The following is a 15,064-nucleotide window of genomic DNA, read 5'->3' as shown; positions in this document are numbered from 1 at the left end:
ACAAGTGCAGGAGGAACCATGGAATGCACAAAGCAACAAAAGAACAAGGAGTTGGTCAGCTCCCTGGCCATTTGTATGTAAGCCTGACTCCTGCAGACAGCTATGCTGGATAACTCATCTCCTGAGACAGAGAGACCGCAGTCAGGACTCACTTTTTAGCCTGGACCCTGGCTTCATACTGAGCCTCAACTGTTTTCAGGACAATGATAGTAGGTAAACAACTAACACATGTTTGTTTTCACAAGGTTCATCTGGATATGGGAGGAAATCTGTGATCCCTACACTCAGAAAGCTGAGAAAGGAGGTTTGTGAGCCCAGGGCCAACCTCCATTACTAAGACATCCTTTTAAAAATAAAACTCAACAAAATAACAACTTTACAGAGGGTGAGGAGCAAGTTCAGACAGTACTTACCATGTATGTAAGTACAAAGACCTGAGTTTGGCCAGAATCCACATTTTAAAAAAGCACACGCAGGAGGTGGGGTGGGGGTGGGGTAGGGTACCCACAATGGCTCAGTGGGTAAAGGTGATTGCTGCTAAGCCTGATGATCTGAGTTTGATCCCTGGTACCTACCCATGGAAGAAAAGAACTGGTTCCTGCAGGTTGCCCTGGGTGTGGGAGGACAGGAGTTCGGGGACGGGGGCTGGTGGGTCGGGGTTGGGGGTGGGAGCATGGCACTCTGACTGACCAGCCTCACCTAATGTCCTAGTCTGTGGTTCACTGAGCCATGGAGAAGGCCTGTCTTGGAAAGCAAGGCAGTATACATGGTTGATTGCTGCCCCCCACAATGTAAACATATGGACCCCCACAAACATACACAAACATATGTGCACATATGCAAAAATAAAGGAGAACAGAGTTCAAGGTTTAGACACTTCAGCTTCCAACCCAGGAATCAAAAGCCTTAAACATATATAAAAAATGATTTATTCTTCCTTGTGGATAGCCAGTTGTAGTCTTTAATTTTCTTTTGTTTCTTATTCACCCCCCCCAATCCTTTCATTCACTGTTAGAGCTATTTGCTAAAAAGAAAAAGAAAAAAAAGAAAAAAGAAAACAACCAAAGACCCTTTTTTTTTTTTTTTAAATCCCAGTCACTCTTTTTGCAGAGGTTGGGAAAAGTTAGAATGGAAAGCCAGAGGAACTGTATTTGAACTGTATTTTAACAGTGAGCACACTCCTTGTTCCCTGTTATCACAGGGTAACAGTGATGGGCTCTTCCAGGATACCCCAGACCAGGAGCAGCATGGAGCTCAGTAGAGGTTGGCCACTAAGTGCTCCTTCAATAAGAGGACAGGGGCATCAGAGGACTCAGAAGTAAGCCAGCGCATCACTGGGCACTGAAGGGCTTCCTATACCAAATATACACTCTGTGCAAGGCTGGGTGGAGTAAACACACCCTGAAGGGAGGATGCGCCAGGAGCCATCCTCGAGTGCAGCAGTTCTCAATCCGTGGATCACGACCCCTTCTGGGGGTCTTACTAACCCTTTCACAGGGGTCACTGGAAAACACAGATATTTATATTACAGTCCATAACACTAACAAAATTAGAATTATGAACTAGCAATGAAATAATTTTATGGTTGGGGTCACCACAACATGAGAAACTGTATTAAAGGGTCACAGCCTTAGGAAGGCTGAGAACCACTGTTCTAACGGAAAGCTTGGTGTGATCACAACAGGCTGAAAGCCACACTATCTGTGAGTGTTCTCCTATAGTCTGCTGACTGTGGTCCTCCAGTTATTCCAATGACCATCTTTTGTTCCTTTCTCATCTACACTTCCAAAGAGAAGCAACTAGAAACAGGTGGAGCACTATGAAGAGTGGGCGTGGCCAACAGACTTCTTGTCTTAGAGCTGGACCGAAGAAATCTTTCTCCGAAATCAGAGAAAGTTAAGCGGGAGATGGGGGGGTGGGAGATGGGGGTGGGGGAGGCTGAGTGTGCATGTGGATGAGTGTGTGTGAGTAAGCATATGAATGTGAGTATGTGTGTAGATGAGTGTAAGCATGCATGTAAGGGTGTGACAGTGTGTGGCTCTGTGTGAGTGTGTGTGTGTATGTGTGAGCACGAGCTGTGAGGGTGTGTCAGTGTGTGTGGTTGTGTGTGTGAGTGTAGTTTTGTATCAGTGTGTGAGATGCACTGTGAGGGTATGACAGTGTGTGTGAGTGTTAGCATATACTGTGTGTAAGTATGCACTGTGAAGGTGTGACAGTGTGTGACAGTGTGCAGTGTGTGAATGTGTGTGTATGAGTATGTGTGTGATATACTGTACGGGTATGACACTGTGTCATTGTGTGAGTGTGTGTTAGTGTGTGTGTGTGGTTGTGTGTGACTGCGTGAGAGACACTGTGAGAGCATGACAGTGTGTGTGGTTATGTGTGTATGTGAGATGCACTGTGAGAGTGTGACAGTGTGTGACAGTCTAGAGTCTATGTGTGAATGTGTATATCTATGTGTGTGTGACTGTGTGTGTGATGCACTGTGACTGTGTGACACTGTGTGGTTGTGTGACTGTGTATGTGGTTGTGCGTGATTGTGTGTGAGATGCACTGTGAGGGTGTGACAGTGTGTGACAGTCTAGAGTCTATGTGTGAATGCATGTGTGTATGTATTGTGTGAGACTGTGTGTGAGATGCACTGTGAGGGCATGACAGTGTGTGTGGTTGTGTGTGTGTGTGACTGTGTGACTGTGTGTGAGATGCACTGTGAGGACATGATGGTATGTGACAGTCTGAAGTGTGTTTGAATGTGTGTGGTTGTGTGTGAGTGTGTGGCTGTGTGAGAGACACATTGTGAGGGTGTGACAGTGTGTGACAGTCTGCGGTGTATGTGAGTGTGTCCCATTTCTGGTAGCCTTTCCTTACTTTAGCTTGTCTCCCCGTTCTTACCGGTATAAGAGATCCTGATAGCAGTGACGGGAATGTCAGATATCTTTAAAGACTTGGTTTGAAGAAACTTGAAGACATCATCACTGAGATCTTCTGAGGTCAGCTTCTGAAGGACTCTCCTTGCATACGGCCCTGCAACTCCCAGGACCCCAAGCTCGTCGGTTATGTTTTGAATTTCTACATCATATCCACCTCTGACAGCTGCTTCTTCAATCCATCTGCATTGGGGTCACAAGCCCTGGGTAAACCTCACTTGAATAATGCATGTTTCTAACATATTATGTCTCTGAAGCCTTCCTTCAAGTTTGGAATTATCAGCAAGTCCCTAGAGGGTCAGGGCATGCAGCCATCTCACTCTGAAGGTTGAAGAAACTGAGTTCCCTAGATGTAAATTGCCCACTTACGACTTGGGAGGGAAATTCTTCCAGGTAACAAGAATCTTCCAGTTTAAATGAGCTTTGCCACGGTTATAAATAGTGATGGTTCTGTTGCATTTAAACTAATGGTCCCATCTTCAAAAATTAATTTAAACCTAAATTTGCTTCAATACCTGTACATAAGATGCATACTTGTGCTGCTAGCCATTAATAATGTGCCTGCCACCAGACACATAATTGCTCTGACAATCACAAGGAAAAGAGGAAAAACTCCAGTCTCAATTTCTAAGTCTTGATGAGTTTTTCGAAGGCAACTCTCAGGCCATAATTTATTGAGCTGTCCCTGGAGTTCTGTGAGTCTATCAGTGTTCCTCTAGACGAGAAGGGGCTCAGTGGCTAAGGTGACCTCCACACCCCTGTACTTGATCATCAGATTTCCATAATTCTACCACTAAGGTGAAAATCTGAGTCAGACCTTGATTAAATAATAATGTCCCCCACACTTTCGGGATACTAGACTAAAAAAGATGACAACTTTACAGTGGACTGGAGGTCCAGGCAAAGGTGGGTCAGCAATTTAGCTGTGAGCCAGGGCATTCCAAAGGGAGAAGCTAACTAAGGGAGTTAGCTGGCTGAAGCAAACCCGAGATGTGGCACCTTAACCAGTCATGCTGACTTGAGCAGGTAACTTTTATCCACACCTGTTTCCTCATCTGCAAATGAGAATAGCTCATACTTTGCAAAAATTTTTCTATTTAGCACATGTTTGTATGTGGGGTGTATATATATGCACATATGTTGTAAGTGTATGCAGAGGCAAAGGTTGACACTGAGTATCTTCCTTGATGGCACATGTGGTCGTTTGTATATATTTGGCTCAGGGAGTGGCACTATTAGGATATGTGGCCTTGTTGGAGTAGCTGTGTCATTGTGGGGAATGAGCTTTAAGATTCTCATTCTAGCAGCCTGGAAGCTAGTATTCTGTCTGCTAGCAGCCTTCAGATGAAGATGTAGAACTCTCAGCTCCTCCTGCACCATGCCTGCCTGGACTGCATGCTCTCACCTTGATGATATGGACTGAATCTCTGAACCTACAAACCAGCCTCAATTAAACATTATAAGAGTTGCCTTGGTCATGGTGTCTGTTCACAGCAGTAAAACCCTAACTGAGGCAGCACTTCACTTTATTATTTTGAGGTAGGACTTCTCACCTGAACCCAAAGCTTGCCTCCTCAGACAGCCTAGCTGCCAGCTTGCTGTAGAGATGCCCTGTCTCTGCCTCTAAGTGCTGGGATTACCTGCAAGCCCCTGGACCTATCTGCCATTATATGGTTGCTGGGGAGGCTGAACTCTGGCTCTCAGGCCTGTGAAGGATGTCCCTCCCCAGACCCCGCAAAATCTTAAGAGAATGAATTGAGGTCATGTCTACAAGGAGTTCTGGCTCACTGATTATGTTTAATAAATAAAAGTTAAGATTATCAGAACCAGTAAACCACAAAGGCACCCTGTGGAGGGGGCAGGGTCTTTTGCTTCAACTACTCCTATAAAACACATGAGGTTTATACACACTGATGAGGTTTAAGAATTAAAGTTGGGGACTGGAGAGATGACTCAGTGATTAAGAAAATTAAAGCTCTTGCCGGGAACTGGAGTCCAGTTCTCAGCACCCAGGTATGTTCACAGCAACCTGCAACTCCAGCTCCATGGGATCTGATGCCCTCTTATGGCCTCTTCAGGCATCTGTATGTACACACACACACACACACACACACACACACACACACACTTTTAAAAAAGAATTAAAGTTGTTCTTTAAGTACTGTGTATCTTTTCCTATTTTATTTTATTATTGTATTAGACCTGTTTTGCCTACATATATGTTTGTGCACTGAGTATGGACTTGTAATCTCAGAGGCCAGAAGAAGACATCAGATCCCCTGGAGCTAGAGTTAAAATGGTTATGAGCCTCCACATGGGTGCCGGGAACCAAACCCAGGTCCTCTGGAAGAGCAGCCAGTGCTCCCAAAGGCTAAGCCATCTCTCCAGTTCCCACGATGCATCTTTGTCAACTCCACACAACCCAGAACCATCTAGGGAAAGAATCTCAGTGGGGAATGGTGGCCTGTATACATGTCTGTGGGCACTGTCTTAATTAAATTAAATGGAGTAGGAAAACTCATCCTGTGGTGGCAGCGCCATTCCCCACGAAGAGTGTCCACAACTCTATGACAGTAGAAAAACCAAGCCTAGAGCAAGCAAGTCATCGTGCGTGCATTCGTCTCTCCCACTCTTGACTGCAACTGTAACATGACTAGCTGCTTGAAGCTCCCATTCTTGCCGTGACTTCCCCACAGTGATGGCTTGTAACCTGAAACTGCAAACTGAAGTCGATGCCTTTCTCCCTTAAATTGCTTTTTGCACAGCATATCATCATGGCGACAGAAACGAAATAGAAAACTAGCACAAACAAACAAAACAACAACAACAAAAACCCTGTGTAAGGTTGAGTCATCATGTCACCTGTACAAAATTATTTCACCGGATGTTCATTTACCTAAGATCATGAAGTTCTGACCCAGAGCCAGTAATCAACAGGAACTCCCCAGGAGATTGGTGGGAAACAGTCAGCTCAGCATACACTCGGCCTTTGGGTGTCAACATGTGACTTATGTTTGTAAAACCCACCTGCACAAAAGAATTCAGAATCATTTGAGGAAGAACTAAGCGTCTTCGTCTTCACACACATGTCAATCGTGTGTGCCATGAAAAGCTTCACCTCTTACCATTTATGTCAAGCAGACGAACTAAACCAAAGGTTAATTTAAGTTTTCCATTTAAACAATCATACAGAATTGTTTGTCCTAAAAATGGCACTTCAGGGCTGGGAAAATGACACTGAAGTAAGGGCACTTTTGATCAAAGCCACCCTAAATTCAATCCCTGGAACCCACAGGTCAAAAAGAAAGACTTTTGCAAGTTGTCCTCTGGCTTCTACATGCACAACACACATAGATAAAATAAGTGTAATAATTTAAAAAAATACAACAACACACTCATTTAACTACAATCAACTTTCAAGATCTCGTTGGCATGTTAAGTGAAGTCATTAATTTCCTAGATGACAAGCTGATCAACAGAAATTTCAGTTGAGGATTAGCTTGCACACTCCTGGTCCCTTGAAGTGTTCCAGCTTCGGCTTGGAATAAGTGGAGTCAACAAAAGTTGGATCTGGGTTTTTAAAAGGACCAGGTCAGAATCCTGGCCCTTGTTTATTTACCTTGGGAATGACATTAGCAAAGAGATGGTCCAGAAGTTGGGTGGAATCTTGGCCTTTGATGTTGAACTTGCCAAATGGAGACAGGTCAATCACACCAACTCTTTGCATAACCTGTTTGTACTCAGAGCCCACCGGCTCAAACCAGTTTGTGCGGCGGAAACTTGGCCTGAAACACAGTATTTACTGCCATCCATTATGCAAAAATTATAAAATATAAAATAAGAATATTTTAATCAGCTTCTCCCATTTAGGAAAGCCTTCTGGAGCTAGAAAACACCCTCAAATCTGTTCTGTAAATCATATACACATTTTGGAATCTGACCTTTTATAGTTTACTTATCTATCCGTTTGACCCATTTTATAGTGAATGAAGGGTTAATTATTTAGAAAAATAACACTCTGGTCTGGAGGGCAGCACAGAAGGCAATAGTGCAGGGTTTTGAAGCCTGGTCACATGTTAGAATCATCTGAGGAGTATTTTTCAAATGCCAGTTGTAAAGCCTCATTAAATCAGAATGGAGTATGTGTATATATACACACTTGTGTGTCTGAATGTTGTGCATGTGTGTCTGTGCATGTATGTACTTATGTCTCTGTATCTGTGTGTATGTACCTGTGCCTGTGTCTCTGTGTGTGTGTGTGTGTGTGTGTGTGTGTGAGTGTGAGTGTATATGTCTCTCTTTCGGTGTATCTGAGTATGTATATGTCATGTATGAGTGTATATGTCTCTGTGTGTATCCATGTATGTATATGTCATGTGTGTACACATGCACACTCACAGCTGTCTAGCCAGCACTATGAATACAAATCAGATTCACTTGTTAAAAGGGGATTAGGCACCATGGCAGGTTCCAGGGGGTGCCCACCCCTGAGATAAGCAATGGTCTAGCCCACCCCTGTGATAAGCAATGGTCTAGCCCGGCACCTTCTTTCTTCAGAGAAAAGACACAGAGTCACTTCTAGGTCCTTTGCAGTAGCTAGTGACAGAGCAGTGTCTAGAACAAAGGGCACCTGACTCATCTATACTTAAGCAAATGGGCTTCTAACGTGGTTTAGCTTCTGAACAGAGGGAAATGCAGAGTTTTCCTGTAGCTTAGCCATTAATTTTTTTTTAAAGAAACTTAAGCCAGATCTAAACATCACAAAATGAAAAACAAAGCTTGCATTTATCTGCATCATAAGCATTGGGATTCCAACCATTCTAGACCCGCCGCCTCTAGAGCCAAGCGCACTCATCCGCAGCATCCCCACCTCTGTATTTTACACCACTTAACTGAACTTAAAGTAGATTTCAAAACCTGCTGTTTCATATGCATGTATGTTCATATGTGGATGCATGTGCACATATGTGCTTGTACATGCTGAGGCCACAGCCAACCTCTGTGCCATATCTCAGAAGCCATTCACTGTGTTTTCACATTTCCAAGTCAGGGTCTCTTGCTGGCCTAAGGTTCACCAGCAGGCCAGGCCAGCACCAACAACAGGCCAGCAAGGCCCAGGGCCCAGCGTCTACGCCTCCACAGCACTGGGGGGATTACTAGCACCTGTCCCCGCAGGTACTGGGAACGGGACTCAAGTCCTTGTGTTTGCATGACAAGTGCTTTACCAACAAAATGATTTTTCTAGTCCCGAACCCTGTTTAAACTAGCAAAGTGACAGGTTACAGGAACTGTAAGTTAGCTTCTAGATTTGCTGTTCATGTTTTCTTAGTTTATGGGTTCTCATTGGGAAAAATAATCACCATTAACGCTGAGGCCAGCCATGACATGCAGCACTTCACAGGGACTCAGAGGCCTGTTTCGGTGGGATACTTGGTGGTTTAGTTTAACCCCAAATGCAGGTGCTCTTGTCTGTTTTGTGACCCAGAGCTGTGAGTCCTTTCCATGCAGCATTTGAATGCCTTGAAATCTGTCCAGAAACCCTAAGCCATGATAAACCTTCAGCAGCCAATTAAAGCCATAGTTATTTATACTTGGGTAGGGCTGAGAAAAGTTCCTCTGAGATTCTGGTAACTGCCAAGTAGACCAGGCATCACTGAGACTGGCCAGTGTCCCCTGGGCTGGCCTAAGGAATACATCCATCATATGCAGGAAAATGATACCAGAGAGTAGACGTGGAGCACCTCCGAGAGTGGCAGTTATGACGGAGAGGAATCCATGCTCTGCTGTCCTTCTGTCTACCCCTGCAGTGGCAGCTCCCGGTCAGAACCACAGGCAGGCTAAGACATTCACTTACCTATACTGAGTGTCCTGGCCAGGCTTGTAGAACCAGTGTGGCTGTTCCCAGCCTGCATGGAAGCCCATGGAACACTTGGACTCCAGGGTTTTGTAGAGCCCACTGACTCTCTGGGTTGGTCTCCCAGCAAACCGCTCTTCTTTAGGGTAACCAACTGGGAAGGAAACACCAGTTAATGGTTTATAACTGAAATGATGCAATATACTGAAGGGATTTTTAAGAATGGAAATGGTGGGGCTGACAACCCAAAAACATATATATGATTTTTCCCCGAAAGATGTCAGTTATCCTGATCATCAAAGGACAAAGTAAAAATACACTGACTGCTTAAAATCAGTGATGGACCCAATACATTAACCACATACAGTATCACGTTCCTTGCCATTTCTTAAGGCAAGTGCTATTTAGAGTTCCCTGCCAGCCCCAGGGAACAGAACAGAGTGTCTAAAGTGAGAGGTGCCGCAGGTCTCTCTAGATGACAGCAAGTTAGTACGTCACCAATGTTGTTGAACCCATATGATTCTCGGGCTTTGGCCTCGGTGTACTGTGTTGTTGTCCATTTGCCATAGCGATTGGGATCCAGCTCAATCAGGTCGAAAGGAGGTTCTCCATGCAGGATCCAGTCACTGAGGTACTTCCCTACCCCACCAGCATGGATTATGCCATATCTTTTGGATACAAAGATGTTTCGGATGTTACAAATGAGGTGCACTCAAGCGGTGAAACACATCCAACTGCCTTACAGGGCATCAGATTTGAAGCCCTCTATGTTCTTCAGGACACACACATAATATAATCTTTATGTTTTAATAATCATTTTTCCTCAAAAAACAAATCAATGTTTGTTTTGGCATGCAAATGAAAGGTGCCTCACTTGGTTGCTGGTTTGTTTTCAGAGTTTCTCAAGAGATACCATACCTACAGATAGCCTATGGCTGCCAGCTAGGAAAGATGCAGACTCAGAGAAGATGTGGTTGGCGCTCGGCAGCCTTCTTGAGCTCTTATCCTGACTGACAGGAAACTCAGTGGGAGGCTCCCACCCCATCTCTCCTCAGCTCAGTGTAGTGCTGACTCTCTTAGGTGATGCCTCCATGCAAAGAACTTTCAACTTAGAAGCACTCAATCAGAGGCAGGCACACAGTAGGTACTTGTGGGAAAGGGTGGAAAGGAACATGACCTCTGCCCTTTGCAACTAATAGGGTCACTTGGAAGGGAAGGTCTATTTGTCTCCTATTTTCACAAGAAGACAAGAGTCTCACATAACCCAGGCTGGCCTCAGACTGAGTACAGAGCTGAGGGTAGGCTTGAACTTCTGATCTTCCTGTGCCTCCACCTCCCTACCTCTGGTATTAAAGGGATACAGCACTACATCTGGCTTATACGACACTGGGGATCAAACCCACGACTTTTTTGCATGTTAAGCTAGCACTCTACTGAGCTGTATCCTCAGCCACAAAAAGATGCTTTAACCTCACAGATGGTTGTGATATCAGAGTGACTTCTTCCGGTAGGTGTAAATCAGGTCTACCTGCCCATTCTTATCTAACAAAGCCTTTCAATATGGGTTTATCTATGATAACATAAAAAGGGTCTTTTGAAAAACTGAATGGGGTGAATATCAGGAAGAGAGAATCAAGGGAAGTTGATACTAATTGGGAGACGCCCGTTCTCTCCTTGGGTTTGATCCCCACCACCACATATTTAAAAAATTCTAACATAAGCACTCCAGCACCCCCAGACGATAGTAATCCAACAGCCGGTGCCTTAGTTCTACAAAATGTGGGAGGAATTTGGCAGAAAGCAAAATACTTTCTCCACAACTGCACTCCTTTAGAAAAATGAATATACCTTGTCTGTTAACCAGTCAGTTCTCAGGAAGATTAAAAAGCTATCACTTTGTACTTGTAGCTCGAGGCTTGGCACAGAGCTGGCAATCATTAAAGATTATTTGAACAAACAGCCAAAGAGAATAGAGAAGAAAACTAGAATATTAGGGACTCTGATACGATGGTGTGGTGAGTTTGACATCAGTATTCAGCTTATTAATGGGAGAAATGTTAGAAATGAAGCACAGGCAAGGAGTGGAATCTTAAGTGGGAAGCAGCCGAGGGAGTCACACAGACGTGGATCACGTCAGACAAACAGGAATTATGGTGAAAACACACAACCCATGTTATTATCCATTTGATGGTCTGAATATGTCACAGTCTGTTTTGAAGATGCCCCTGTCTGACCAGAGCAAATTGACCCCTTGGAAGGTAGTGGCATGAAAGGGGACATGAAGAATGGGAATGACAGGAAACACATGAGGACAGTTTCAGGACACGACTGCCCTCCGTGTGCTAACCTTTATCATGTAAGCACTTAGCCCATTATACGATTAGTTCTGTCTTTCATTCCTCGCTCATTGGAAGGAGACAATACCAGCCTTACCTTACTCCCTAGCAACCCCCATCCCCATCCTCTTCCATGTTTTCCATTTTGGGGCCTGATATTTTGAGACTAGATCTTAGCAGTAAGTGATTCTACAAGAAATGTCAAATCTCAGGGTGCTACTCACCCAAAGCCAATCGCCACCCAGTAGTTCCTGACGCCCTGGTGGGGCCCCACCATGGGCAGAATGTCGGGAGAGTAGGTGATAGGGCCGTTGACAATATTGATGATGTCTGCCTTTTTCAAAACAGGAATCATTTCCATGGCAACTTCCAGGTGGTCTGTGATTCGGTCTAAGTCAGACTCAAAAAGTTCCTTTCCAAAGCCTAGAGGGATGGACATCGTGGTCAGAATGTATCCCCACGCACAGGCAAGTCTCAGAGTGAGGCAGTCTCTGGAACAGGTGCCTGTAAGGAAGATTCTTCCTTTGTCTTTAGATGCTGAACTTGGAGCCACTGAGATGGCTCAGAGGGTGAAGGCACCTGCCACTGAGCCTGACAGCCTGAGTTCATGCCCTAGGACCCACATGGTGGAAGGAGAGAACTGGCTCCTGCAAGTCATCTTCTGGTCCTGCACATGTGTCGTGGCATCTGAATGCCCACATATACACATCAATCAGTCAGTCAATCAATCACTCAGTCAATCAGTGTAAGAAATATTAAGTCTACACTCGGCACTCACTATCTCCACACCAGTGCTGGGACTGAAGGCGTGCACCACCACTGCCCGGCAACAATGCTATTTTTACTGAAACAAAAGTCACCTTTTTGGTAAAGAGAAACAAAATTTGTGCTTGTTTTTCCCCCCAATATTTAACCCAATCATTATTTTCAAAAGAACAATAAATTGGTTTGTCAGGAGAGATTTTTTAAATCTTTCAATTAACATAAAAGTGAGAGCAAATGGACTATACAGTTACTCCAGGATACTGCAGGAGGAGGGCCATGCTCCAGGATCTGGGAGGACCTGTGAGCTCCTTGATCTGTCTTATCGTCAGACAGCCTCCTTCTGCCGCATGCTCCCACGTGTGCTCATGGGTTAGGGTTCTGTACACAGAGGTGAGGCCTGCACAACCCTCACCTTTTTCTTGTGCTAGAAGTCACTGTGACTCAAAGCAGGGTCACAGATAAATGTGATGACATTTGTCCACACAGTATCCACCCAGGTTCCCCCATCCCTTGTTGAGAACTGCAGGTCAGGGCAGTGGCACAGAGCCTCCAAGCTACCAGGGTTGCCCTAGGACACATGGACACCATGCCAGGAACAACTCACGGTCTGGCTCTCCCGCCCTCCAGCTAGGATTAATTAAATATTTGTTCAGCATTTACTTGGAAGAAAAGCCACAGCATGGGTAGAGTGGAGAGAGAGCCCCACCCCAGCCTCCCCTACTGGCTTAGCTCTTACTCTGGAGTCAAGAGCAATTCTGCTCAGGTCCAGATGTGCAGGACTCATCCAGCCAAGCCAAAGCCAATTGGCTGCTGGACCAGCTCTGCAGGAGACAAGGTGGGTCAGAAATTCTTTCCTGTTACTTGAGAGGGATAGATATGTTCCATGCTGCAAAGCATTTATCAACTTACAATGACAGAAAATAGGGCTGGGGAGGTGGCCTGTCTAGAAAAGAACTGGTCTTGCAAACACAAGGACCTGAGTTTAAGCCCAGAGTTTATGTTTTAGATAGATAGATAGATAGATAGATAGATAGATAGATAGACAGATAGATAGACTGATCAATCGGATCAATTGATCAGTCGATAGGTAGATAGATAGAAGGATAGATGATCGATAGATGGGTAGATAAATAGATGGATAGATGGATTGATAGATGGTAGATAGATGACGGATGGATAGATGATGGATGGATAGATGACGGATGGATAGATGACAGATGAATGAATGGGTAGATGGATGGATGGGTATATAGATAGATGGATGATAGATGGATGGACGGACGGATGGTGGACAGATAGATAGATCTGGATGTGGCTTCATGCACTATAATCCCAGCAACAGGGAGATGGAGGCAGAGTAGTTTCCTTGGGCTCCCCAGCTAGCCTAGCTTCTGATGAGTTCCTACCCAGTGAAAGACATATCTCAAAACATGAAATAAAATGTAGACAGTGTCTGGGAAATGATACCTAAGGATGATCTCTGACCTTCATGTGTACACACATCTGAACATACATGTACCTGTATCCACGGACAAACACATGCACACAAGGTTAAAACTAGAGGGGTAGCCTAGACAACCTGATTTTTGGCCTCATGGGAAAAATACGAAACAAAACAAACAAAAAACAAACAAACAAAAATACCCTGGCCCTTCTTCCTCACAGAGTTGGGAAGCATGGCCCCTCTTTCTGAGGTATGGCTCTGAGCCTCTCCCACTTGTGAGGCACAGGAGGGATTGTCCATAGTGTTGAGGACTCTGGCTATCCAGTTTAGGCTGGATATCCTGTCTTGGGTACCTACAGTGTGGACTACTGTCAGAGTATAAGGGTCTGTGTTCAGATCTTGAAACTAGACCAAACAGGCAGATGGAGGTGAGGGAGATGGCGGAAGGTTGGCACGGGCAGATACAGCTATACTTTCCTAGTAGTCACAGCAGCAATGTCAGCTTCTCTTCTCAACCAACTGTGTCTCTCCCCCTTCTCCTGCCTGGCTCACTCTCCACAGGGTATAAGGACAGCCACCTCCAACCCCTCCCCCATGCTGCCCCAGACACCTGAAAGTCAGCATAGGATTTTGTCCAGTCCTATACCTGGCTCCCAGGCTTGGGGAGCTGACCCATCTTCTCCGACCTGCACACCTTTCCTTAGCTGAACACACCTGGAGGGACTCCATGAGCAACCCAGGAGGCTTGAAGTTTCATCTTCTCTTGACTTTCATAGGGACCAAACAAAAGCCCATCCCTTTCCTGTCGGACGTAGTAGGATCCTTCCAGGTCACGGAGGACTGGGAGCTCTCGTTTCAAAGCCTTCACTTCTGGGATTGTTGATGTGACGACATATTGATGTTGCACAGGGATGAGGGGATGGTCTAGTCCAATCATTTTACCCACTTCACGAGCCCAAAATCCTTAAGTGAGAAAATCATTTTTAAAAAATGCCACCATGTACATAATATAAATATACCTATGACATTGATATGGCAATTTGTATTTGGAAATTTCATTGTTTATTTGGTTCCAGTGCTGGAGAACAAATCAAAGGCCTTATATTATATATGCTTGCTAGGTGAGACTCTACCACTGAGCCACATCTCCAACCTCGTAAATATTTTTTTGAGCATTGCAAAATAGAATGGGAAAGAGGATAACAGTTTTAACAACATCTGCAACTCAAAGAAGCTCCTTCCATGAAAAATCTTATTACCTACAAGCAAAGGTGAGCGGGAAAAAAAAACCAACCCAAACATATGAAAAATACAAATGCATATAAGAAAGGCAATAACAAAGTAGCCCTGCTTGTAGACAGACACAGTGAGAAAGGGCGAGCCCTTGTGCAGATGTCACCAGCACAGTTCAGAACAGCAGAGCACGCTGCAGCCCTCGGAGTCAACCCTTACCCCTCCTAAACCCTGCTCTCCTCCAGTTCCACAGACTTAAGACTGTTCTGTTGACTTAAAATTTAGAGTCTATGTACTTTGGGAGGAGAACACATTAAGTTCTGCTACTTCAAGAGCACTGTAGTTAGAAAACTAGAGAGACTCGTGGGAAAGCTCGGTTGGGAGACTCTCGGACATGCGCGAGGTGGGTTCATCCTGAGCACTGCGGGAAAGACGAGAAAACAGCAAGATGAAGTTGGGCACATCCGTTCCCGAAACATGTTTCTCCTTCTCATCGTTTCCCAAG

The 15,064-nt window shown here is 44.9% G+C and overlaps 1 protein-coding gene across 1 annotated transcript in view; it reads right to left on the bottom strand.

Moving 5' to 3' along the window:
- The window catches only part of Dmgdh (dimethylglycine dehydrogenase), a 73,779-nt gene that overhangs the window by 34,403 nt on the left and 24,312 nt on the right, over positions 1-15,064 (bottom strand). Inside the window, exons 6-12 of the mRNA XM_028760068.1 lie at positions 14,041-14,289; positions 11,342-11,540; positions 9,280-9,449; positions 8,782-8,935; positions 6,547-6,712; positions 5,824-5,954; positions 2,893-3,110 (exon numbers count right to left, since the gene is read on the bottom strand). Coding sequence (XP_028615901.1) covers positions 2,893-3,110; positions 5,824-5,954; positions 6,547-6,712; positions 8,782-8,935; positions 9,280-9,449; positions 11,342-11,540; positions 14,041-14,289 — 1,287 coding nt within the window. The remainder of the gene's footprint in view (positions 1-2,892; positions 3,111-5,823; positions 5,955-6,546; positions 6,713-8,781; positions 8,936-9,279; positions 9,450-11,341; positions 11,541-14,040; positions 14,290-15,064) is intronic.

The sequence above is a fragment of the Grammomys surdaster genome, unplaced genomic scaffold, assembly GCF_004785775.1.
Source record: "Grammomys surdaster isolate TR1022 unplaced genomic scaffold, NIH_TR_1.0 126391, whole genome shotgun sequence".
NCBI lineage: Eukaryota > Metazoa > Chordata > Mammalia > Rodentia > Muridae > Grammomys > Grammomys surdaster.
This window is presented reverse-complemented; position numbering and strand designations above follow the sequence as displayed.